The sequence below is a fragment of the Nothobranchius furzeri genome, chromosome 9 (genome assembly GCF_043380555.1).
Source record: "Nothobranchius furzeri strain GRZ-AD chromosome 9, NfurGRZ-RIMD1, whole genome shotgun sequence".
NCBI lineage: Eukaryota > Metazoa > Chordata > Actinopteri > Cyprinodontiformes > Nothobranchiidae > Nothobranchius > Nothobranchius furzeri.
Genome location: NC_091749.1, coordinates 62,701,508 through 62,728,541, shown reverse-complemented (window position 1 = coordinate 62,728,541; position 27,034 = coordinate 62,701,508). Strand labels below are relative to the sequence as shown.

The following is a 27,034-nucleotide window of genomic DNA, read 5'->3' as shown; positions in this document are numbered from 1 at the left end:
CACGCTGGACCACGCATGGGACTGCATCGTCGGAGAGGGGAGAGCGGGCAGTAGAGGGCGACAACGTCCTCTGCTGCCCGCAGATAAACGGAGAAGGAAGTGACGCGCCACCATCAGCGTCAGCCTGAAGAAGCCGGCAGCCGTTGGCGAAACTGTAGCTACAAACAGGTAAACAAAACTGTTTCTGTGTTTAAAAAAGAACGAAAGCATAAACCTCTAAAGTGCTTTTTCTTTCTCCCATTTAGTCGTTTACGGTTCCGTGTTGCATTTAACTCGTCATTTCTGACAAAAGGCTGATTGTGACTTGATGATCGCTGCCCAACTGGAGACAAAGCTGCATAGTTTGATGTCCGTTTTCAGTTAAATCTTGTTCACTGCAACACCATGAAAAGCTGGCACAAATAAATAATAGTTACATTTTTACTGCAGATAATTTAAACCATAAATGGTCTAAATAATCCACATCAGGCTACATTTAAATTTGGACAATGAGTACAGTATTTGAATGAGCCATTAACATTTGCAACTGAAGGTTTATCTTTAATACTGGGGAGAAAATAATTAGTATAAAGTGAAAAAACCAGCAATTTCATACAGTGGCTCTGTTGGATTTGTGTGAGTAGCAAAAGTGTTTTAACTGTTTGTTTTAGTCTTTTCTTTAAGGTTTCTGGTGTTGGACATGTTACTTGTAGGTAACCGAGATGCCCAGACTTCCCTCTTCAGATACTTGGGCCAGATCTTCCAGGGGAATCTCAAGGCATTTCCTGGTCAGCTGAGAGAGACATAGTCCCTCCAGCGTGTCCTGGTCTTCCTATAGATCTCCTGCCGGTTGGACATGCCTGGAAATACTCACCAGGGAGGCGGCAGGTCTACTCCGAGTGCCTCCCAGATGACTAAGCTTGTCACCCTATCTCAAGGAAGAGCCCAGACACACTGCAGAGAAAGCTAATTCCGGCCTCTTGTATCCGCAAACTCATTGTTTCGGTCACTACCCAAAGCTTGCGAGCATAGGTGAGGGTAGGAACGTAGGTCGATCGGTAAATCGAGAGCTTTGCTTTCTGACTCCGCTCTCTTTTCACCACGACAGACCGGTAGCCTATCGATCTTGTGCTTCATCTTTCTCTCACTCGCGAACAAGACCCCGAGATACTTAAACTCCTCCACTTGGGGCAGGACCTCATCCCTGACCCAGAGAAGGCATTCTACCCTTTTCCGACTCAAGACCATGGTCTCGGATTTAAAGTAACTGATTCTCATCCCAGCTGCTTCACACTCTGCTGCGAACCGCTCCAGCAAAATCCGGAGATCAAATGAAACTACAGTCAATCATCAAACTGTGGCCTAAAGTATCCTGATGCTAAGAGCACACATGGACACCTTTATACCTGAACATGGTGTACATTTTGGTCAATCCATGACGAGCACAGAAGTCCAATAACAAAGCACCACTCAGATCGGGGGTCCATTCCTCCCAACTCTACCTCTTCAGGTATCACTGTCATTGTCCACATGAGCACTGAAGTCCCCCGGCTGAACGAATTTGCTTGTTATGCATCTTCAGAAAGAAACTCTCGACTTAAAAGTGCAGAACACTGAAAAACGTTTTTAAAATCTTAATCTCATATCATAATGATAAATTAAACTCTGAAAATCTTTCTGCTGAGTAAACTAGTAATTGTTACCATGAAACACAATAATGTCCTAATCTCAGTTTTTAGAGTTCCGAACGTTTGATAGCGCAAAATAATCGGAGTAGAACAAGTGACTGTAGAAAAAGAGAATAAACTCTATTAAATTACCCTTTTTAACAAGAGAGCAGCATTTGCATCTCCTGAGTTGTAATCGCACGTTTTAGGAGCGTAGAAGAAGAACTTCCGCTTCCTGGAGGACGCTAACGCAAAGCTAGCTTAGCAGCAATACGGTATTTATTATTGTACTCCGTTACCTGACCGTGGCGATGATTCGAGACTGAGTCGATAGTTTTGCTAAACATCTCGGTATGTAAAATGATTATAATCATCTTTCAAAAACGGACTTATTTTCAATAATTTTACGTTAGTTTGTAAGCTCAGTTCTGTGTGTTTACACAGCTGGTTTAGCTAACCGCTATAAGTAAAGTTAAGTTTCTGGTTGCTTTTACCTCTATTGTGGAAAGTTACTATTCATTTAAGTCACTGTTTAAAATATGTTTTCTTTGGGTATCATTTGTGTGATATGTTTTTCAGATGTAATTTATCTGGCCATGCAAAAAAAAAATACACATTTATTGTGGCGTAAGCATTAGCAACATTTCGTAATAGCCGAACATCAAATTTAGGAATAGTTTTTAATTACATATTGAACATAAGTTTTTCCTAACAGCGGCTGGTCAGAGGGAGGGGTGTCAGTCATGTGCGCCGCGGGGAAATACAGCTCCCGGGGCCCTGCTCTTATCCCCCGCATGAAAACCAAGCACCGAATATACTACATCACCCTCTTCACCGTGGTGTTGCTTGGACTGATCGCCACCGGGATGTTTCAGTTTTGGCCCCACTCTATAGAGTCCACAGCTGAATGGACCCTCGAAAAGGGCAGTGTTCACGACGCACCTCTAATCCGACTGCCTGTATCCAGTCCCATACCTGAGAGAGGTGACCTAAGCTGTCGGATGCACACCTGTTTTGATGTATACAGATGTGGCTACAATCCTAAAAATAGAATTAAGGTGACTTTCATATCAGTAAACTTCTGTGATTATTTATGTTCAACAGTGATTAACGATCCAATCTGCTTATTCAGGTTTACATCTACCCTCTTCAGAGGTTTGTGGATGAACTGGGGGTTCCCATCAGCAGCACTGGATTATCAAGAGAGTACAATGAACTGCTCAGCTCAATCTCTGACAGTGACTTTTATACAGATGATGTTACCAGGGCCTGTCTTTTTATCCCATCTATTGACGTGCTGAATCAAAATTCCCTTCGTATCAGAGAGACGGCCCAAGCTCTGGCAGTGCTACCCAGGTAAGAGAAAAAAACGATAAAAACATAGTATACACATGTCATTGTTAGCTCATTATTTTGTACTAGAGATATTTTAAGGAACGTGTTGTTTTTGAATGATTAAAAAAGCACTATATTTAGTTTGTTTGAGCAGTCTGTTCATTTCCCTCAGTGTTTATCCCGTTTCTGTTTTGGTAGGTGGGACAAAGGAATGAATCATCTTCTTTTCAACATGCTACCTGGAGGCCCTCCTGACTACAACACTGCCTTGGATGTGCCAAGGGACAGGTAGCAGCAATAGTTTATATATAAGCTTGTGATGTTTATGATATAGCTTCAGCAGCCTGTAAAATTACTGTTTCATTTTTACATCTTAACAGCATATAATTGCAAACATAATGGTATAATTACATATATTTTGGACAAATTTTAAATCAACACCCCTGGGTGATGATGTCCTCTAATGGGCTCGACACACGGGAGGCGACAAACGACCGCGATCAGCGAAATTTGTCACCGTCGCTTTTATTACCTGACACACGGGAGGCGATCCGCGGCAGCGGCAAAGCCGTCTACGCGTTCTGTTCCATGGCGAAATCGAAACTTCCGTTGTTTTGTTTGGCTGTGTCAGGTTGGAAGGAATAAAGGTTATTTAAGCAGTTCAGAGTTAATAAAGTGGTAGATATGATGTTTCACAAAGTGCTGCTAGAGTTATTTGAAATCTTACTTGTGATTTTACTATATAAAACATAATAATAATCAACTTCTCCTCCATGTTTGCTCGGAGGTGTACGGAGCATCCTGTCTGCTCATTGGTCAGTGAATGAAACCTCCGTTGATTGGTCCTCGTCCGAGCGACAGCGATGAAAAGTTGAAAATGTTTCAACTTTCTGGGATCGCATCACTGGGTCGCCTGTGCACGACACGTGCACGAGCGCAAAATTTCACATGCACGTTTTTCGCGTTTCGCTTGGTAGGAGGGAGACCCGCAATTATCGCTTTGTCGCGCATGTCTCATTGAAAATGAATGGAGGAGAGGCAATGTCGCCTCCCGTGTGTCGAGCCCATAATAGGGATAAAAAAGCATCAAAGCTCATGGTTGTTAGGCTAGTTTACTACATTAAAGCTCATCCATACCATGTGTCAGGAAATAAAGTCTACTAAATCTTATTTGTTGTTCCTTCACAATTTCCTAAATTCAATTAAATTGCAAATCAGTTTATTTATATAGCACCAAATCACAAGAGTCGTCTCAAGGCACTTCACAAGTAAACATTCCAATACAGTCCAGGTCATTAAGCCAATCAGTAAGGAACCCAGCAGGTTGCATCGAGTCACTGACTAGTATCAGAGTCTTTACAGCAATCCTCATACTAAACAAGCATGCGGCGACAGTGGAGAGGAAAACTTCCTTTTAACAGGAAGAAACCTCCAGAAGATCCTGGCTCGGTATAAGCAGCCATCCACCACGACTCGCTGGGGATTGAGAAGACAGAGCAGACACACACACCCTAAAATACCCCCTTAAACGTTTTAAATCAAAGTTTTTGTTCTTTTTTCCTGATGCTTGTTGAGACATATTGTGTGATAACTTGTTATTGCGTTTCAGAGCACTTTTGGCTGGAGGTGGTTTCTCTACCTGGACCTACAGACAAGGTTATGATGTTAGCATCCCAGTATACAGTCCCCTTTCTGCAGATGTTGTCCTGTCCGAGAGACAACCTGGGTAAGCAGGGGACACACTGCCACCTTCACCATCTTCAGTATTATCTTGTGACCAAATAGCATGTTCCTGCACAATGTTAATGACTGACTTCTGAGTAAAATGAAAGTTGAGTTTGTTGACATTCTTGAGGCCATTTTGGTTGAAGCAATAGTTTTAGTCCTGGTCATATTAGAGATTATTTAACAACTGGTTAAATATCCTGTTTATTTGCCCCCAGGCCACGGCACTACTTCATTTTGTCCTCCCAAACAGCAATTCACCGAGAGTACCGGGCTGAGTTGGAACGTCTGAAAGAAGAAAATGGGGAAGCCCTGCTCCTGCTAGACAAGTGTAGCAACCTCTCCCAGGGTGCTGCAATTGCCCGAAAGCGTTGTTACAAAGGGCAGGTGTACGAGTACCCAGAGGTTCTACAGGTGGGAAACCTAACGATGTAAACGCAAAAGGAGTATAATGATATGGAGTCTGGATCGTTTATCTCTACTGAGTTTTTAAAAGTGTAATTATTCAGAATTTTCCTAATCAGCTGTTGCTTTGCCTCTTTAAAAAGCATAAAGCATTTGGTAGAAATATTATTTTAGCTTCAACTACTGGACAGGTAAGAAATAAACTGTCACCAAGCTGCTCTTTTAACTCATTCACTGCCATTGACGACTAAAGTCGTCATTTTAGATCCAACCGTTCACTGCCAATGACGACTAAAGTCGTCATTTGCATGTTTTTACTGTTTGGGCATCGGAACGATCCCCCGCGCTGAGAGAACAAACATCTCAGCCCTGAAGCCGATCTTCATCCGCATACGTCACAGATCACATGATCAGGAAGCAGACCATCCATGTGTTAGGAGATCGTTTTGGGCCGTTCCTGTAAAAAAAGTGAGGCGCGAACCAGAAAAGCGTCTGCCGATCACAATTCGACAACGGATTATGAAAGAACGGATAACGCTCGAAACACACGACTTCTTCCTGATGTAAGAGGTGAGTCTCAGCTTTGTTTTGGTTGTTTTGGCATCGACATCATGCTAGCTCGCAACGTTCTGTAGCTCTTAAAAAACAGTAAAAATGGTGAGAAACGCTGGCAGCGAAGGCCGTTAGTGATCAGGAAACGGCTGGCAGTGAATGAGTTAATTAAAACTAACTTAAAGCCTTTAAAATGTCCACAGAGTGAGGTGCGCCTTGGACAAAAGCAAATGAACATCCATCCACTCTTCTCTCTACAGGAGTCCTCTTTCTGCGTGGTTCTGCGAGGAGCACGCTTGGGTCAAGCCGCCCTCAGTGATGTCCTGCAGGCTGGCTGTGTCCCTGTCATCCTGGCTGACTCCTACATTCTGCCGTTCTCTGAAGTACTCGACTGGAAAAGGTCTGCCTACTTCTTGGAGCAATCGCCAGAAAAGGATTTAGTCATTTTTGTGTTTTTTCTGTAATGTTTGTATTTGTTTTTGGTTCATTTACAGGGCATCGGTGGTTATTCCAGAAGAGAAATTATCTGAGATGTACACCATCCTGAAGAGCATTCCTCACAGACAAGTTGAAGAGATGCAGAGACAGGTAATGATCACAATGTTTAACTGAAAAAGAAAACGTTTGATGTTGATTTATGGTCATAGATGCTTTAGCTTTGTTTTGGAGGCTTTTCGAGTCTTTTGTCAGATGTCTGCTTCGTAACCATCAAACTACCGGATCAGTTATGATTTTGGAAGCCAAAACAGATTTTATGTGACGTGCAAAGGACAGGAGTTTGTATTTGAACTTCACCCTTTGAACGTTTGAATTTCCTTCTTTTCTGTTCAGATTTACAAAGCCTCATAGAAGTTTCGGCTATGTTTATTTTAGCTGGAGTCAAATGCAGGAACGACAGCTCACTCTGTTTATGTGATATCTGCATCGGGCCACAATAAACAGAAGTGAGAGGAGCCATGAGAGTGGTGCACTAGCTCAGCTGCTCTTCATTCTCTTGTTTCAACTCTTGCTCAATTTACCCGTTACACCAGCCAAACAGACGTTTTATGCTCAGAGATTGGATTAGATTACAGCAGTCGAGCTCAAACTCGTGGCTTTCGTGAGGTTGCAAAAGATGTATTTTGCAGTGTTTGCGAAATCTTTTATTTTGTTCCAATTGTCTTCAATCTGAGTTTACCTAAAAAGTCTTCAAAGTCAAAACCAACAATGGGCTGTTTTATTAATCATTTATTCAAAACAATTTATGTTTCAAACTGATTTTAATCTTACTGACATTTTAAAAAATGCACTTTTTTAAAATAAAGAAAATAAAAGAGTTCTCTTCATATCTTTTAAACAACACAGATCACTTTAAAAATACTAAATATTCACAAAGTAGCAAAAATGCATTTATACAGTACAACTGGAAGCATTTATACAACATGGCAACGCAAACGTTCAAACAAAACTTCATTTTTTATTACAAACAAATGCAGTTCATTAATTTTCCAGCAGGGGGCTTACAGCCTTTGCTTTAAAATCCTTTCCCCCATGAGCTCAGCCTTGAATGAGACAGAACAAACTCAACATCCGTTAGTCAGCAGTCAGTATCATACCTGGTAAATAAGGTACTTCAAAGAAATGTAAGTGAAGTCTTTGTAGGGAGGCGAAACCTAACCAAAGGTAACACATTTGAGCTTCTTTGGTTTAAAACTAGGTTAAAAAACCTAAATGTGTGTTTATTATTATCTATCAGATCGTCTCAGCTATTGTCCGATTGACAGCATTTCTATACTTTTTATATTTGATGAGAAATGTTTGAATGTATTATAGTAGACTAACTAAACCAGTGCTATTGGTTAAAATAAAACACAGTTTGACATTGAGCTTCATAACATTATCTTTCAGTATTGAGATTTAACTCATTTCTACACCTAGTAACATTTGAAATGACTGCAGCTCATTAATTTTTTTTTTTTTTTTTTTTTTTAGAAATTCAGATCATTTTTCTCATTTTTGCTAATATTCAGTCAACTTTTCACCATCCCAGCCTTCCTCTTACGTGCATTCGTAATGGAAGCACTTTGTAAAAACACTCATCTGTTCCTGTTGGTTTTCTTTATAATAACAAAGTTTATCAGAACTTCCTAAATCAGAGTTCGGTGTGAGATCTGAAGAGTGAAATCTGACCACAAGAGGACTCTGTGCTGTCAGAGGTGCTCCTCCCTCTGTTGGAGAGTCAGTAATTGCATCGAGCGAGGGGTTTAGGTTCACTGGGTCTCTAATCCCACACGAACCCGTCTCCTACAGCAGTGGGCTGTTACCGTGCTGCTTCAGGCTTAACATCTTGGTAGTTTTTATTTTAGCCCTTTTGATGATTTTGAAGACATGGTGTAGATGGATGTGTGTAGGGAGATGTTTTAATCACATTTAAGTGCTAATAGATGGCGTAGTGCACAGCCTGTGGACAAAACGCTGCTTTTGAAAGGTGGGCCGATGGTTTCTCTTCTCTTGCAATGATTTCTGTTCTTGTCTGCATATAAAATTCCTGATGGTGCTGGGAGAGGGTGGAGCTTAGTGATGTGAGCCCTGGGGCCAGCGCAGTTTTCTCTGCATCCCAGTTGGAAAAGAAACTTTCATCACCGGCTGATTTATATGCCCCTGAGATTAGGAAGTCTTCTTGGGCTCCCTTCAGCCCTGCTTTAAAAATAAATAGTTTTTTTTTTGTAGCACTTCAGTTTTTCATCCTGTTCAGGCACTGGTGATTTAGTCACACGCTTACCAAGGTCAGTCTCATTAGCTAAAATAACATGCGTGTATTCCCGTCAGAACAAAATATATGAAAATACTTAAGCTGTCAGCCATCGGTGGATATGGTGAAATCTTTATTCCTTTATTAACTCGTTTTTTCTTCTCTCTTCTGCGATCTGGCCAAAACCAGATTTGATGTGGGCTACCATGAATCCACAGGTATTATTTCACATTCCTGTTGTCCAGCATCCTGTGTGATAACGCTAAGATACGGGTTAAGAGTTCACTCATCAGAAAGTCTTTTGTTCAAACAGATCCGCTTGAAGTAAAACAGAGACAAACGAAGGAGATTTCTTAGGACTTCGGAAGAGTTGTTGAAGGATAAGAAGCTGGAAAGGGCTGCAGAATATTCTTCATAGATGCTGTGTGTTGGGGAATATCAGGATTTTATGTTTCAGTGTGTACACACCGGTGCTATTCTCTGTAAGAGAACTAAAACGTATGATAATAAAGCAATTACACCGTACTAACAATGAAATTACGGCAGTGTTTTGGTAAGACTTATAACACTTCGTATTTTTATTATTAGAGGAAGAAAAATATTTAAGATTCTGCTTATTTTATAAATTAATTGACAGATTTAGCGTCTGAAACAAAAATAATGTAGCGTTCACACTTTATAGCGTGACGACTGCAATTTAATTATGACCAATAAGGTGTGACAATTCCACATAAACATGAATTATCAACCTGATTGATCTTTGAAGTTTAATCAGAAGACTAGTTACTTTTACTTGTTCAGGGACCCTAAACACACTTCGTATTAATTCAGACAGAGTCAGGTAAATAGTTCAAAAGGAATTTTATTCTTTTCTAAACTAATGATTTATACATGACAAGATATGAATAATGAGATGTGATGGAGTGGATATGTGGTGATGGAATGTGATGTGTGAGGTGGTGTGATGTAAGCTTGATGTTTATCAGAACCTTTGTGTCTGAAAGAAATTGTGAAATCTGGGTGTAAAATAATTTGTTGTCAGCTATAAACTAGAGAGTTGATTATTAATAAAACAGCATCAGATGCAATCTGTTGTGTCAACAAACCCTGGCGGAGACCCCCAGCAGATCCGGACTGTCAGAAGTCGGGTGGACCTCACGGCACCGGGAGCCCGTAGATTAGCTCCAATACGACCGTCCAGTCTTGAGATGTCTCCAGGTCACAACAGTAGCTGGAATGCTCGTCTGTGTCCAAAGTGGATGTGGCTCTTAGGGAGCCGTCTGGCTGTGTCAGCTTGCAGCGTGCAAACAGGTTTTGACTGTATGTCAAAAGAGATGTCTCAAGGATACTTGTTTGGAATTGGCCGGTTCAGAACTCTGCTAGAAACTGAATTAGTCAGGAAGCAACTCCTGTTTTAATAAACGTATTATTTGTCATTTCTGGCGTATTCTGGCAAATCAGAATGTGCCATGTCTTGAAGTTTTACCAACATCCCTCAGAAAGCCACGCCCCCCTCAGATACAAAGATGTTTTTAACGCTGTGAATGAGAATGTCATGAAACACTTATGTGAGGTGAATCTTAACCTTAATTTGTATCTTATGAAGATGTGTATGAGTGTAGATAATGATTAACTTGTTAAATCAAACACTTACTGATTATAAGATCTGCAATGGATCATTGTAAGAGCAATATTCATTTCAACTTCATTGATTTAAGCACAGATTATTCAAACATTTCATTTAAACATCTTGTTCATGCAACTATATCATTAATTAACTTAATGACCCTTTGCACGTGACGTCACGCCACTCGTGTGACCGCTCCCTTCGCCATGATGGACGGCAAAAAGACCGTTTACACCCGTAGAAACTCCAGTGAAGGTAGTCAAAACAAGCCAGTTTGTAGCCTTTTATCGCTTTTATTTAGTAGATTTGACAGTAAAATGGTTTAGCTTGCTGCGTGGTTGGCTGCACTAAGAGACAAGGACGTAAACTCAACTCGTTTTTTTTCTTTTTAATAACTTTGATGGAGACTGAGGACGGAGATGAACTGCAGCGATCAATCAATCAAGCGGACTAGCAGTCCTCAGATTTGCAGCGAACATGTTTTTACCGGGTAAGATTAACGTTCATTTATTTCACGAGGAAGACAGGGACAGGGATAAATGTGATGTGTTTATACAAGTTATTGATAATCCTGATGGGTGGGTATTTCACCACGGAGACTGCGCTCCGTCCACTGTAGTGTAAAGCGAGACAATTATTAACAATATTAAAGCTCCGATGTATGATTACGTGTGTTAAAATTACGTTATTTATTTATATGAGCGCCGCTGTTCAGAGGTCTTCTCATTCCGGTGTGAGAGCAGCAGCTGAACCCGGTAACACCACCAGCAACAGAAGCTGGTAGGGATCCAGACTTTTTAAAAATCAGCTTTGGTGTAAAGTGAAACACTGTTTACAACATAAAGTTATAAATCCAGAGGGGTGAATTTTGGCAAAGTCAGCAACATGTTTACATCGGTGAACAGCTGCAGAGAGAACGTAAGCTAACGTTGGTAAGCTAGTTAACGTACCGCTCTCTATGAGCCCCGGCTAGACGCGCCACTTCTTCTGATAACTGAACTGGGCATGAACTGGTTGAAGGAATGCTGGAGGAGTTTTGTTTTTGTTTTGATCACAAAAACAATTTCAGGCTCTACTTTTCCCTTTGTTTAGTAATCGTGTCGCTCACTGTTTACATGCTTTTGCCGTCCACCATAGTGGACCCACGTGGTAAAGTGACGTCGGTGCAAAGGGTCAATAAGTTGTAAAGCCTTGTAGGATTTGTGTAGATTCCCTTTTTATTCAGAGTGAGGAATCCAGCAGTCTGACTTTAACGCAGAGAGAAAGGGGCTTTTGCGGGAGACCTTGGCAGTTTATTTTGTCTGCGTTGAAGAACAATAAGTGAGCAAAAGGTTGATTTGTGCGTCTGGATCCTCCAGTTGGTGCAGCCTTGACTTTGCAGCTCTGGCATGTATGAAAGGTTATGCTGTGTCAATTCCATGGTGAAAATTGACCCTTTTGATTCATTACAACTGACATCTGAGGAGGTGGGAGAGCATTTTACCTGTTTGTCAGGTCTTCTGATATTATGTCATCAAACCAGAGTACCAAACATCCCGAATGAAAGAAAACAATCTTTTATATAGCGCCTCTCAAGATAAAAATCACGAGGCACTTCACAAAAACAAAACAAAAAAAATTAAAGTATAAAAAGATTTCAAAAATTATTAAAAATATGTTTAAAAGGAGAAAATAAAAAAATGTAAGGAAAGGGAGAGAGAAAATGAATAGGAAAGAGGGAAATCATTGGATCCCGGGAAAGGCGGAATAAGAGCAGAATAAGGAGAGGGTGGTGATGAAGGTCACACCAAAGCCAGCTTGAACAAGTGAGTCTTCAGCTGCTTTTTAAAGGAGACCACTGAGTCCACTGATCTCAGGCTCAGGGGGAGAGAGTTCCAGACTCTGGGGGCCACAGCAGCAGATGATCTGTCACCTTTGGTCTTTAGCCTGGTGCGCTGCACAACTATTATTCGATTTTTGATCACTGGACCTCAGGGACCTGCTGGGGGTGTAGGGACTGAGAAGATCACCAATTTATGATGGTGCTTGTCCATGTCCATTAACATAATTCAGTCTGGTACTCCACATTTATTTTTTTCTTTCACATTTTTCTTTTATCTGAAAACATTTTAAATCTTCATGTTTTTCCTTCTTAGGCACGCTGGTTCTGGGAGGCCTACTTCAGCTCCATGAAGGCTATCGGCTTGACGACTCTACAGATCATTAATGACCGCATCTACCCCTATGCTGCACGCACCTATGAGCAGTGGAATAACCCACCTGTTGTGGTATGTACTTTTTTTATACTTCCTCATAGAATTGTTACATTATCTTTGAATGTTTTCCGGTGTCTCTCAGCTGTGTTCAGTGCTGTCATCTCGGTGTAGACTGATGTATCAGGCCTAAGTTTACAATTTTTTATGTTTATATGTCAGCATCAGCAGATGTACCTCTTTTTTTAAGTCAGACATGCCTGTTGGCAGTCTGGCGGTGCTGCAGAATTTTATTTAAAGGTCAGCTTTACCCATATTGTTAATACATTTGCAGTTGTTTCTGTTATAAATGAATTCCTTGTAAGTTGTTCTGTGGGGTAAAAAGCCCTGGTGCGCCTGTTTGAGGACGTAGAAATCAGTTGGAGGAGAAAGTAGCTCCAAACAACAGGAAATGGAGTATTATTTCCTGATCTTTGGTTTGCTTGCCTCTGATTGGCTTACAACAACACGACTCTACCTCTGAATCTGTTTGGTTTGCAGCATTGATATTTTATCTCCATAAATAACACAAGCCTGAAGGAGTTCTGCTGTGTGATGGAGTTGCTAATGCTAACAGTTAGCTTCTACTAGTCGAGATGGTCTCTGCGGTTTCCTGGACGCTTAAACAACAGTGAGTCACGATGGGCGAGTCCATGAATGTTAAGTGACAGTGTGACAGAGATCTGTCGGGATTTTGTGACCCGAGAGTTTTCCCGTCTTTCTATCAGAAGCTAATGTAGTAAATAAAGGTAGAAGAATTCATTTTTTGTGGTTCTTTGTTATAAACGGAGTAAGAGGAGCTTGTTTTTATCTTGGTTAACATGTTTCAACGTCTACTGCCACCTTTATCAGAGCTATCGCCGATGTCGGTGGCCTCAGTTCCGTTTATCTGTGGGCAGTATAGGACGATGCTCTACTCACTGTGTCCCGTGAGTGGTCCAGTGTGTATACACCTTCGCCCCTGTTCATGTTCCTGGATCCTTATCTCCATCACTTCCTTGATCCATCTTTTGAATTTCTGTTGTGTGTTTATGATCCTTGTGCTGTCCCAGTCTATTATATGATTTTCCTTTGTACAGTGGTCTGTTACTGCTGATTTCTTTGTTGTGCTTTCTGCTCTTGTGTGTCTTCGACTTTGTTCTTTCTCACATTCATTTCTATGTTCTGTTCGTGTGTTGAGTTGCCGTCGGGTTTCTCTTATCCTTTACAATGTTCATTATGTCCTCTTTTTAAATATTAAACGAGGTTCTTGTTACTTCGGACATGAAGGTGTTTCTAGTTACCTTTTACATGTTTCGACCGTCGTCTGCGGTCTTCTTCAGAAGTGTCACAGGTGTTTGTGTGACGCGTCTTTATCAGCTGTCAACAGTGTTATGGCTATAGATAAATTACCTCAACAACACATTAGCTATAACAGTCAGGGATATATGTATCCTGTTTGCCTGAAAATAAATCTCTCCTAAAGGCAAAATTCAAAAGCAGCGAGACTCCCACCTGGAAGTGTTTCACTGCTTTTGGAGCTGGCCATTAAGACAATCGGCAATATTAGTTAAAAAATATATCATTTCCCCTTTTTGTGAAATGAACTTTGTCTGACAAAAATGTCCCTGGACTGTCATGTCTGATGTGAGGATGCACAACAATGGCACCATTTAAGTTAGAAATAAATGTAGCCATAACACTGTTGACAAACCTCCTGGCCTTCTCAATTTTAGCAGGTTTTACACCTGCCCTCCATCTACACCTTTGGGTGATGGATGACATGATGATCATCATATGAGGGTGTAGAAGGTGAAGCCAGTGCAGGTCCTCCATCATGTTGACCTGCTTCACACTGCTGACCACCCCATGTCATTGCCGCCACAGTGGATGAGAAGGACATCAGGAGCTGCTCTTCCTCGCAGGGAGTGGAAAAAAAGGGGAGAAGGTCTTTCCACCTCAGTCCACCCCAACCGAACCAGGAGACACGGACGTCAGGGAGGCCAAGGTTGTCTCAGAGGGTCTCTGCAGCTCTCTGGGCACCACGCCTCACGTAGCTGTCTCTAATGATCCAAATGGCTATGGAGAAAAAAATAACAGGTTTGGCCTAGCTGTTTAAAGTACAAAACCATTCATGAAGTGGTCAAGACAGGTACTTGGTACTTACACTTGCTGCTTTGTGTAGCTGGTGTTGGAGACACACAGGCTGCCATGGTGACCTTTTAACAGATCTCAGAAAAAAATGTAATAAAAGAATGAAACTTAAAAACTACCAGACCTTATTTCATGATTGCTAATCAGCTATGGATGATTTATTGTTTGGATCACAGTGAGTTACACTAATTCTAATATATTTTTTAATTTCTATTATACATACATACTTTTTAACTGTTATTTTCACATGACTGTTATCAGGCTCTCTTGTTCTGGTTCTCATAATTCCGTTTCTTCCAGTAAGTTATCTTATGCTTACTTCATCTGTATAATGTCTCTTTACTTTTGGTGAATTGTACTGAGTCCAGAATAAAGGCTACTTGGCTTAACAAGATACAAACAAGTATTACGTTTTAGAAACATATGAAATGTATTAAGCCTGCTAATTTACCCGGTACCTTAAAAATATTGAAAACTTGCTCAAAGCAAAATATATTTTCATTAAGGAAACAACTTATAAACTTACCGATTTAATACTTTTTTTATTCACAGAAAGATAGTTTTCTTGAAAAAGTGCCGCAAACCTCCATTCAAACTCCGTGTGAGCCTCAGGTCGCTGGTGTTCCATAGAGTTAGCTCCGGTTGTAGCTAGGTAGCTACCTCCGTTAGCTTAGCTCCCACCTCCATGTTGGCTTTGGGCTAGCTTCAGGTTAGCTTGTAGCTAGTTCGACCGGGTGTAGTCATTTGATCCCAGCCTTACAGCCCCACCCTCAGCTCCACCTATCTTCCCTTTTGTGGAATTGTCTAGGCTTTACGGAACCTGACACGGTCAAAATGGCGGTGGTGGCCGCCTCCCATTTTTCCACAAAAACGTGTTATTGGAGCTTATGGAAACCCATTGTCCATATATATATATATATATATATATGTGTGTGTGTGTGTGTGTGTGTGTGTGTGTGTGTGTGTGTGTGTGTGTGTGTGTGTGTGTGTTGATGGTCGAAACATGTAAAAGGCAACTAGAAACGCCTTCATGTCCAAAGTAAAAAGAACCTTGCTTAATATTAAAAGGGTTTCTCTTATGTATGTGGTATTGCATCGTTTGCCTGGTATTTCGTATATGACTCCACATTTTTTATCTGATATCTTGTCTTTGTGGGTGTACTAAGGTAGAAGACTATTTTCATGTTCAGCCTGCATGTTAAATATTTAATTTTATTACTGTGCAGTGCTCATAATTAAGATTCAACTTTAAAATCAGAATTTAAAAAATGGGTCAGGTTCAGAAATGTGGATCCATTGTTATTGGTGTGACATATTAGTAGGGAAATAAGGCAGAAAACGTGTAGATACCGTCCGTGAAAATGAGCCATCAGCTACTCATCATGACCTCTACATATCTGCATCTGTATTATAACACCCATATCATTTGATATCTAATCTGTACTATCTTGTGCTCGACCAAGCAGAATCTTTTCCTTATATACTATAGAAGTGTTTTTATTCAATTAAATTCAATTCAAAAATCCTTTATTAATCCCAGAGGGAAATTGATTGTTTTTATGGCGCATGTCAAGAATGAGCCTTCCATCGTGCAGACGCTCACGGTGCCACGCAAGCCCCTCTCCTCTCCTGTGCCTTATAAATCAAACCGTCTGTAGTGCAGTGGCAGGAGATGCTGTCTCTGTCTGAGGCACCACGCATGCAGAGCTTTCCAGTTTGGTGTCCAACCAGCTAGCACTGGAGCAGCCAGTTTGTGTCAGCAGTTCTGCACTAGGCGGATGCCTCTTCTGTGGTGAAAACCAAGTTCCTGTGCGTCTTCGTCATTGTGTTTTGTAGAGAGTTGAAGAATGGCTTGTGTGTGTTCAGCGCCGCTTTGGTTGTGCAGACACGTTGGCTCGGCAACCATCTCCCTGGAGTTGTTAATCAGCCTGGTTTCATCTCGAGACTCCTTCAAGCTGCGTCTGTGGGATAAAGGAGTGTGCATGTCGGCATGTGTGTGTAGATGCACAGTGATGCCTTTGAATCTGTCATATGTTGACAAGCGTTGCAATTTATGGGAATCTGCTAGATGTTGGGATTTTGGAGATGGTAAACGCAGCGTAGATGTTTGAATGAAAGCTGTGCTTAGCTTTTCTTACATTTTGTTAAGCTAGCTGCTAAACCTTGACCCTGCAGCATATAGCTCACATTCAGCAGTTACACTTGACTTTGCCAGAGTGTTTTAACCTTCAGTTCAATCCGTCTTCATTATCACAACCGTTTTTCCAGACTCGGACGAGGTCAAACGCGTCAGGGTAGAGACGTTTGTGCCATTCCTTCCTGAGATAGGAAAAGTGTTTTCTCTAAGGATTCAGCGAATGGACGGTGAGAAGATTGTGTACAACACTAAATAAATCAGGCGGACATTTTTTCCGCCTCTCCTCCAGAAGACTTCAGGGTGGTAATTGAAAGCACATGGCTCTGGATGGCGGGGGCCTTTAGAGAAAGGGCTCTCAGAACGAGGGACAAGCCGCTTTTTGTTTGTGTGTGTGTTTGTTTGTTTTTTCAGGAAGGGGGGGCATACTTGCAACATTTGTTAATAAAAGCCATTTTACACTTGATAACCTTTTTAGTGAAGGTACGAATCTTGTTCAAAGCTAAGAATCATTTTAAGAAGATTAAAAGACTTCTTGTTGTGTTCTTGTAAGATGTTTGGTTTCTTATCAGAGAATCGGTGTTATGCAAATCTTAAGTTTAAGATTTGAAATGAAAGTTTCAGTTTCATTTAACCTTTTGACTCATTAAAGAAGTGAAACACAGAAAAACATTTTTTTTATTATTATTTCTGATCATAATGGGTCACTCTGACTTTTTCATGCAGGCTGAACATGAAAATAGTCTCCTACATCTATCTGCTGCATTAGTTTCTGATAGAAACTAGATGGTGAAACTCTAGGATTAGAAAACCCGGACAGAACTACGTCACACTGTCACTTAGCATTCATGGACTCACCCATCTGGACTCACGACTGGGAAGGCTGTTATTGGTTTAGCGTCCACAGCAGAGAACATCTTGGCTAGTAGAAGCTAACTGTTAGCAGCTCCACCACACGGCAGAAGCTCCTCCAGGCTTGTGTTATTTGTGGAGATAAAACATCAACGTCGCAGAAGAGTTAGTGATTAAGCCGTGCTGCGTTTATCCCAACTCAGGCAAGATTCCTAAAAATGAGGAAATAAGACTCCAACACCCCCCCCCCCCCCCCCCCAGAGTACAACTTAAGCCTGATTCATGCTTCTCCGTCTGCGTCAGTGCGGAGACATGCAACGCCATTATCCGTCCTTACATGCCTGCCGGAGAGCTCTGCAAGGACGGACGGAGTCGAGCTCTCTTTTCTAAACATCCGTCAGTCAAGACGGACAACGCAAGCTTGTGATTGGTCAGGACGCCGCTGTTGTCTACAGCGCCGCCATTGCGCCCTCAAAAGCATAAAGAGAGCCGAGGATAACAAGCGGCAGACACGGAGAAGCTTGAAAAATACCTCGCGGAAAAAAACCTAAAAATATGAACGTTTAATTCTCCCGTGACTGGAGGAGTGGAAAGATGCGCAGCAAGCGTTTTATTTGTGGACGGAAATGACACGAAACGTGGGTTTAGAGGCGGGGAGCTCATGACGAGGTGGAGGAGAATGAGAGACAAATATGTCCGTGTTAAAAAGTCTCTTATATACAAAAAAAACACAATATAAACACACGATCTTGGACCGATGCATGACAGGATACCACAGAACAGCGCTACACCCTCTGTTGTCCTGCCGGGTAATTGCTTTGCAACGCTCTCCAGGAGACGGAGAAGTGTGAGAGCAAAACGCTTCCGTCAATCCGTGCGTGTCTGTCCCTTGCGGAGCTGACGGAGAAGCATGGACCAGGCTTTACAAGACATTCATTCTTTCTAGAGACCACTTTAAATGAGTGTTCAATACTTAAAAACAACCTTTCTCATGTAGAAAGAGCTGTACCCATCAATAACCCACATATTTAATACATCCAAAGCTGGTGTTTAATCTCCCCTTCTGTCATCCAAACTGGTAATATTATTTTATTTTAGTAGCCATTAAAGTTTACTACTTGTTAAAAGCGTGGCGTTGTTTTTAACCAACAGAACAGACACATCCAGGCGTTCTGGATACTAGACTTAGTTTATCACGTTCTTAATCTCTGTTCTTTTGATGGTTTTGAACATGAGAGAAGAACCACTTCAGCAGTTAAAAACCAAATAAAACCCTTTCTAGGCGCGTATATTTAACGTACCTCCTTCTGATCTGTTGGTGTCGGATTGAGCTGCAGCTAATTCATTCACTTTGACAAATGACTGAAGTGTTCTCAGTGTGTCTGCTGTTTTTATGAAACTGCTGCGCCTGTGTGCTACGTTAATCACACCCTCCCCCCTTTATTTTGGAATGACAATGTGTCAACGGCCACAGGAAAGTTTCCACTTTCCAGTGAAGTGGCTTTTTATTGGTGGTGGTGTGACTGATGTTGTGTAAACGGCAGAGGCTGACAGACTTGTGCTGATGCTGCAGACGGAGACACATAATCACTCCACGGCCACCTGGGACCAGAGGAGGAGCCGGGTTCATTCCTTCTTCAAGCGTGTTTTTGCTACTTTTAATAAAGATCTGCTGTTTGTTTTACTTGGATTGATGGTTGCTGGAGAGAGAAACCTTCTTGAAGGCTTTCATGACGTCTCTCTGATTTTCTGTGGCCTCAGAATACTGATTGATCCTAATATTTAGATCTAACACAGCCACTAGTTGCAGCTTGGGGTGGAACTCTTACCCAGATTACAGTTAAAGTTTCAAACTTCCTTCATTTTCCGTCATTTGATCTAACGTGGAGTCGGTGTGACCCGCCGCCTGTCGGACCCTACTCTTCCTCTCCAACTCCTCTTCTTCTCTGCCCCAGCCTCTTCATCCTGCTTCCCACTACACCTGCATCTGACACAAGCATATAACCAGCCTGTCTTGTTTTGTTTACATTTTTAGCTGCTGCCTCTCACAGGTTTGCTTTAACTGAAAGGTTATTTTTTATGTTTCTGTTTTCTGCCCAATTGTATAAAAATAACATTGGCTACAGGAGACTCTGCTGGGACCTTTGTTTAATCATGACAAGTCTTAACAAAAACAAACTGTTGTCTGGCTCGAGAGGATCGTTTTGATGTCGTTTTTTCAAAGAGTGAGCAAACAAAGTTGATTCTAACCAACGTGTCTTTTTTTCCATGTTTTGGGTAGAAGTGGTCCAGCGTCAACAGCCCCCTGTTCCTGCCCCTCATCCCGCCGCGGGCTCCAGGGTTCACAGCTGTGGTGCTGACCTACGATCGCGTTGAGAGTCTCTTCCGGGTCATCACAGAAATCTCGAAGGTGCCGAGCTTGGCCAAGCTGTTGGTGGTTTGGAACAATCAGAACAAGAGTCCTCCTGAGGGTGAGTGTACCTAGAAGTACCTCACAAGGTTAGACTGTAGACCTTTATCGCATTTCATTCTAACTTTGTACGTATTCTGATTATTCAGCTAAAATCCAGAATTAAAAGGTTGAATGGAACAAAAACTTTTAGGTAGAGAGTCTAATCCACTCTGCTTCAGTAGCTGGTCGGTGTAACGAGCTCCCCCATGGCCGTGCGCCCTCTTCTCGTTAGAGGGCATCACCGGCATCTGGCTGGAGCGTCGTGACCCATTTGCATTAACAAGGGACTGTTGACAGGTCATACCTACGGGGCACAGGCTAATATGATGGCAGCTTTTGTTCCCGTTCTCACCGAACACGGATTTGATGCGTTCCCATGTTCCTGTTTTTGTTTAAGTTGAAAGAGCGTGTTTTGGCACACACTTAAATTCTCAGATAATCCTGACATGTTCCTTCTGACGTCTCCATCGTCTCTGCAGCTGCTGAGATTACTGCACGCAGCAAGAGGAACATGTAAAAACCGAAGTCGAACGTTAGCTTGTTGGGGTTTGGGGCTGAAATCTTGTTAGATTCACATAATGGCTCATGTCTAAAATCACTTCTCCCAGCCTTGGGAATAAAAGAAGGAATTACAGCAACAAAAGAAAAGTGGAAGAAGAAACCTGACCCAGTTTTCTTCAGAATAACTTCTGACAGGAGACCTCAGTCATGGTTAGGGGCTCCTCAGTCTCTCTGGTAATGAGGAGACACATTCTGTGTGATCTGTCTCTGCCATGCTCCGTGCCGTGGACACCACCCAAGGTCTTTGAAATTCTCCTCTAGGGAAAAGAAGAAGCTTTGGTGATTTCCCCCCATGAGAAATTGTTGTGTGGTTACATTTACACGTGCTTGAGGTTGATGGAGCACGGATCGCTTCTTTCTGTTGCCAAGAAACAGATTAAAATCTGCGGTAGGGGTAAATAACCCTTCCTCAGACACTGATGTCTGTGGATTATTGTCCTATGCTTTTATCAAAGAGGACCAGACATGGTTAGCAAATTATCAACCAGAAAAATCTCTGTTACACCAATAAAACCACTTTTAGTTCACTTCCGCCAAATTGCAGATTACTTAATTCTCCATCCTTGTCTGTGAAACTTTAAATGTTTTTCTTTTCGTTTTTTCATCTTTTGGCAGAATCTCTTTGGCCGAAGGTTGGCATTCCCCTCAAAGTCGTTCGAACCAAAGAAAACAAACTGAGCAACCGCTTCTTCCCCTACGATGAGATCGAGACCGAAGCTGTGCTCGCCATTGATGATGACATCATCATGCTAACATCTGATGAACTACAGTTTGGCTATGAGGTGAGATGCGCTAATTTAAAAGAACTTAAACCATCCTTCTCTCTGATGGCAGATTGATCCTGGAGTTTGAACTCCTTCAGGGAGAGTCCAGTCACATTCCTCACCATTTAGAGATTTGACTGTGTGCTAAACGTTTGTGATGCGGTTAGAAGGATGACAGCTCTGCAGCTGATTCTTTCCATATTTGCGCACGTGCCAGGTCCTGCTCTGTGCTGCATGTCCACCTGAATCCGTTTGGAAGCCATTTGATAAAATTGTGCTCAGTTTAAGGGCAATTACATGGAATTGCAAGCAGAATAGAGCCGATTTCTGACTGTTGCATCCTGCTTTCAGTAAAAAGATCTGATGGGCTGCTGCTTGTTAGTGGGTTGTGATTTTTGGCTCAGAGTAGGTATAGTTAGGAGTTAACTGTTAATTCTGAGCTTTTGAGCCTCATTTCGATCATTTATCCTTTAAGCTAGATGCATGTATGATGTTTTCCCCAGGTCTGGAGGGAGTTCCCCGACCGGCTTGTGGGCTATCCAGGACGGCTGCACCTCTGGGACCACGAAATGGGGAAGTGGAAATACGAGTCAGAGTGGACCAACGAGGTTTCCATGGTTCTAACTGGAGCTGCTTTCTACCACAAGGTGAAGACTGACTGCATTTCCTCTATAAACTGAAAGCTGCTTTAGCCAGTCTACAAACAAGCTAGGTTTTGAATGTAAACATGGTCACGCTCCCCTCGGGAGAAGGACCTGCAAAGCCGGATTAAACGAGATAGAGCTAAACACCCGTCACGGTTTTCAAGGTCCAAACATCTTTTGTTGCCCTTGACTTTAACTCATTCACTGCCAGCCGTTTCCTGATCACCAACGGCCTTCGCTGCCAGCGTTTCTCACCGTTTTTACTGTTTTTTTAAGAGTCACAGAACGTTGAGCGCTAGCATCATGTTGACGCCAAAACAACCAAAACAAAGAGGAGACTCACCTCTTACATCAGGAAGAAGCCGCGTGTTTCGAGCGTTATCCGTTCTTTCATAATCCGTTGTTGAATTGTGATCAACGCTTTTCCGGTTCGCGCCTCACTTTTTTTTACAGGAACGGCCCAAAACGATCTCCTAACACATGGATGGTCTGCTTCCTGATCATGTGATCTGTGACGTATGCAGATGAAGATCGGCTTCAGGGCTGAGATGTTTGTTCTCTCAGCGCGGGGGCTCGTTCCGATGCTCAAACAGTAAAAAAATGCAAATGACGACTTTAGTCTTCATTGGCCGTGAATCAGTTAAATGGTGTTTTTCTTTCTGGTAGTTTGCCCTAAAGTTGAAGTGGTAGCAGCCGACTGTTTCTCCTTCTCTGATATTGTTGAGCAGCGATCCTCTCACATCATTTGTGTTCTGTTGCTAAATGCGTAAGTGGGTAATAAATGGAGGACTTTGCAGCGACGGTTCAGCGAGACAAACAACCGCATGGTCCAAGAGTTGCTTTCAGTCCAAAACATGTTATTGGCGGAGGTTTCAGACAAACGCGAGAGAACCATTTCATTAATACATGTATATATAATATTTTTGTTCTCCACATTGTATTTATAGCTATGTTAGAATGTTGAGAAGCATGAAAAAATGTTTTAAGCTAGCTTGTTTTCCAAATTTGCCTTTGCAGCTTTAGCAATGATCCAAGGCTACTTTTGAAAGCGAGTCTAGCTTTTTTACACATTCCAGTAAAGCTAATTCACATTTTTTACAGTAATAAATGTTGAATTTATGCTTCTTCTTTTTTCCTATCTAGTATTTCAATTATTTGTACACGTACAAGATGCCAGGGGACATCAAGAACTGGGTGGACGCCCACATGAACTGTGAGGATATTGCAATGAACTTCCTGGTGGCGAACATCACAGGCAAAGCCCCCATAAAGGTACGGTCCTATCTGCTTCTGCTTGGGGGAGGAGGCTGAAGCCTCAAACAGCAGAGCAGCATTTCTGGGTCTGATCACCTCTCACTCTTTGACACCATTGCCTCCCCCCATTTTTCCTTCCTTCTCACTCTGACTCCCCCAGGTGCAGGGGCCTGACCTTAGCCTCCCTTATCTGGGTGTCACTCACTGGCACTCCCCCCTCTGAGTATGTTTAGTTAAACTCACCAGGGCTTAAGCGCACCCTTCTGTCAAATCAACGGAGCCACACCTCCCTACACCTGCAGCTCCCGTTCCTCCTCCCACTTCCTCTGATCATCCTTCTCTTTCACCATCCCTCCGATCTCTTACTGCCCTTCTTTCCATGCATCCATTCACAAGTTGAGATCATCGGGGTGCCGAGTCTGATGCTGTCCAGTGGGATGAAATAGGACTAGCTTCTGTCTGGGCCTCTGAAAATTAACAAATCATGGAAGTGTGCAGACATCACCGCGCTGACGCTGCTCTGTTTCTGTTTAGGTGACCCCAAGGAAAAAGTTCAAGTGTCCTGAGTGCACCGCCATTGATGGACTGTCCTTAGATCAGACACACATGGTTGAGAGGTACGGTTGTCAGTTTTAGACGTCATGGAGGACGTGAGAGGAGTAAAATTAGCTGATCTTTTGGATTACAGTTGTTTTTTATGTGGATGTGTGTAAAGGCTAACAAACTGGCAGACTTTTGGGGCGACGGTGGCACAGGAGTTAAAAGCTTGCCCCGTAATCGGAAGGTTGCAGGTTCGAGCCCCGCTCAGTCTGTCGCTGTCGTTGTGTCCTTGGGCAAGACACTTAACCCACGTTGCCTGCTGGTGGTGATTGGAGGGACTGGCGGCGCCAGTGCTCGGCAGCCTCGCCTGTCAGTGTGCCCCAGGGCAGCTGTGGCTACATCGTAGCTCATCACCACCAGTGTGTGAATGTGTGTGTGAATGGGTGAATGACTGATTGTGTTGTAAAGCGCCTTGGGGGGTTCCAGGACTCTAGAAGGCGCTATATCAAATACAGGCTATTTAAAAAAAATCTTCAAAATTGTTGTAATATTTAATCTTATTAAAAACATACAGACAGATTAAATCAACCTTATATTGTAAAACCAAAAAAATGTAAATTTGAATGATTTTTTTCACAGATTTAGTGTATTTTAATAGAAAGTTTGTAATAATGAATAAAATAACTGTTTACGTTTGATTCCAGTTTAAACAGCTGAGCAACAGAGACACATGAAGCATCAGTATTTGTTATTTTGTTGCAGCCGATGATAGAAATGTTTTTATTTTTAAAAATTTAGTTTGCTGCTTCGTAAATTAGCTACAAATCATTTATAAAATACAAAACATTACATTGATCTTTACATGTTTTGTACATTAGGATGAAGTTTGAGCTTCTTTTGTACGTTCTTGCTGTGTTTGTCTTCAGATTCCATTTTTGGTTCTTTTTTAAACACAGATAAGGTTTTTCTTTACCTTGCTGACGTTTTGTTTGCGTCTACAAACATCCTCAGAGCTGACGCTGATGGCGGCGCCACTTCCTACTCCGTTTACCCGTGGGCAGCAGGGGACGTTGTCGCCCTCTGCTGCCCGCTCTCCCCTCTCCGATGATGCAGTCCTATGCGCGATCCAAAGAGTAAACTCAATTCCATTCAAAAATACTTTATTAATCCCAGAGGGAAATTGATTGCTGTAGTAGTTCAGAATAATAATAATAGTCAAGTCATCAGAGTTGTTGTATATTACAACGGCTGTTGGCAGGAAGGATCTCCAGTAGCGGTCAGTGTTGCAGCGAAACTGAAGAAGCCTCTGACTGAAGACACTCTTCCGTTGTCGGACAGTCTTGTGAAGAGAATGCTCAGGGTTGTCCATCATGTTCTTGATTCTCTGGAGAATCCTTCTTTGCATTATCTCCTCCAGCGGTTCCGAAACTGCCGAAACTCTGGCTGAGTCCTGGAAAGGGCTTGGAGTCCCTCCATCTTGTTGGCCAGGGATCTCACATTGACCATTATGATCGATGGAAGAGATGGTTTGAATTTCCTCTTTCTCTGTCTCCGTTTTGCTCCCGCTCTGCACCCACGCTTCTTGCGTTTTAGCTCATTTGGGATTTCCGGCTACAATTGAGGTATTATTTCAGCCTTTCCAATGTTAATCAGCTGCTCCCGATTGTAAACTGCTTGTTGCCATGGTTACGCATCATAACAAATGTTCAAAAAGTGAAAAAGCTAAAAAAATTGCAGTAAAAATCCTTCGAGCTTCACAGCACCAGAAACAGAAAAGTAAAGTGTCCAAAAAATACAGTTTTTCTTGAGAAACTAGAAGAAAAAATGCCCAAGAAAAGGCAAAACTTGCATATCGTCAACAGAGCTACTCCAACATGCAGCCGCCCAGAGCAGCGCAGTTCCAGAGTCTCCTTCGTCTCTGTTCGTGGTCCCGCATCCACGTCTCCTTATCTCTATAGCTTCCTTTATCAGTTTACTCATTGGATCGCGCAAGGGACTGCATCATCTGAGAGGGGAGAGCGGGCAGCAGAGGGCGACAAAGTCCTCTGCTGCCCCGCGGGTAAACGGAGTAGGAAGTGACGCCACCATCAGCGTCAGCTCTGAGGATGTTTGCAGACGCAAACAAAATGTCAGCAAGGTAAAGAAACACCTTATCTGTGTTTAAGAAAGAACCAAAACTGGAATTTGAAGTTTGAGCTGTTTGACTGCAGTGTCTGTGTGTACCAGTTTAAATAAGGATATGAGTTTCATGTTGCAAATGGAAAAACGGTGACGTTTGGGAGTTTACTTCAGTTTTAATTCATAATCCTTGTTTCCATTCCACGTGTCCTCCTCTGCAGGTCCGAGTGCATTAACAAGTTTGCTACGGTTTTTGGAACAATGCCTCTGAAAGTGGTGGAGCACCGCGCCGACCCGGTTCTCTATAAAGACGACTTTCCAGAGAAGCTGAAGAGCTTCCCTAACATCGGCAGCCTCTGATCGGCGCCCACTGTCTCAGCATTTCTAAACTGGTCTCCAGCGTGGTCTTTGACATCAGAACAACCAGCACTGAAACACACATTTTACAGTCACACTTTTACGTTTAAGCCAGTTTCATTTTGCAGAAGAAAGCTTGTTAATATTCCCAAACGTCGATGTTACTCGAGGTGCCGATGGGGTCGACGTTATCTCACTCGCCGTTACTGCGTCAGAGCGAAACACCTGAGCCTCCAGCCGCTCTCCATTCAGCCTGCATGTTGTACATATTTATATTTTGCAGGAGAGCTGTATGATAGGCATAACTTATAACACTTTTCTTTCATTTTTTCGTCTCCCATTTGAAAATATGACACAAACGTGCATCTTTTTATCTGTGCTTTATAAAAACGACTAAAGTAATAAACGGGTGATGAACGATTCTGACATATCTATGTAGGCTTTATTCTCGGGGATGACGGATTGTGATGCGACACAGATGTTGTACAGTCTTTCTTTAACGTGTTCTCTATTACACAATCACGCTGGACCGTTAGACGAAGCTGGTGTCGTAAATCTAATACGAGGAGTGAGTAACTGCTGAATCCTGACACACACAAAAACATATCTGAGCTACTGGAATCTTTTTAAATGTACTTTTTTATTGCCCACAAATGCGTTTTATATAGATATCTCTGCATAAATGCATCAAAGAGAAGCAATCACGTTGCTTAAAGCATCCTGTCATTTCAGTCACAGCAAGCACTTCATCAGCATATTGCCTTACATTTGACCACATTGTGTATTTAATATTAGAAGCAAATTGGTGTCAACTTTTTTTTTACTTGTTCCCAGTTTGTTTTTTTGTCTGCAGTCATTTCTTGTCCAGTATTACGACTGTAAAAACCACACAGTCTTTAAAACGCATCATTGCCTTTTTGCTGTTTTTTATTCTCCTTTTGATATTGTTTTCACGTCGTTGTTCATGTTTGAG

General features: G+C 42.2%; 1 protein-coding gene across 1 annotated transcript; it reads left to right on the top strand.

Moving 5' to 3' along the window:
- Window positions 1-1,856: 1,856 nt before the first annotated feature.
- ext2 (exostosin glycosyltransferase 2) lies at window positions 1,857-26,121 on the top strand. The gene is made up of 15 exons (XM_015953124.3): window positions 1,857-1,997; window positions 2,362-2,704; window positions 2,779-3,002; window positions 3,180-3,269; window positions 4,591-4,707; window positions 4,925-5,120; window positions 5,924-6,063; window positions 6,158-6,251; window positions 12,157-12,288; window positions 19,653-19,842; window positions 21,000-21,166; window positions 21,652-21,795; window positions 22,936-23,064; window positions 23,581-23,663; window positions 25,926-26,121. The coding sequence occupies exons 2-15, from the start codon at window positions 2,390-2,392 to the stop codon at window positions 26,062-26,064; spliced, it is 2,160 nt and encodes a 719-aa protein (XP_015808610.3). The 5' UTR covers window positions 1,857-1,997; window positions 2,362-2,389; the 3' UTR covers window positions 26,065-26,121.
- Window positions 26,122-27,034: the final 913 nt, after the last annotated feature.

Excerpts from the sequence above, each read along its gene's own strand:
- ext2 (XM_015953124.3), top strand. The coding sequence starts at position 2,390 with ATGTGCGCCGCGGGGAAATACAGCTCCCGGGGCCCTGCTCTTATCCCC. Across the intron at positions 3,270-4,590 it reads TTGGATGTGCCAAGGGACAG|AGCACTTTTGGCTGGAGGTG; the intron begins GTAGCAGCAATA and ends ATTGCGTTTCAG. Across the intron at positions 6,064-6,157 it reads GAAGTACTCGACTGGAAAAG|GGCATCGGTGGTTATTCCAG; the intron begins GTCTGCCTACTT and ends GTTCATTTACAG.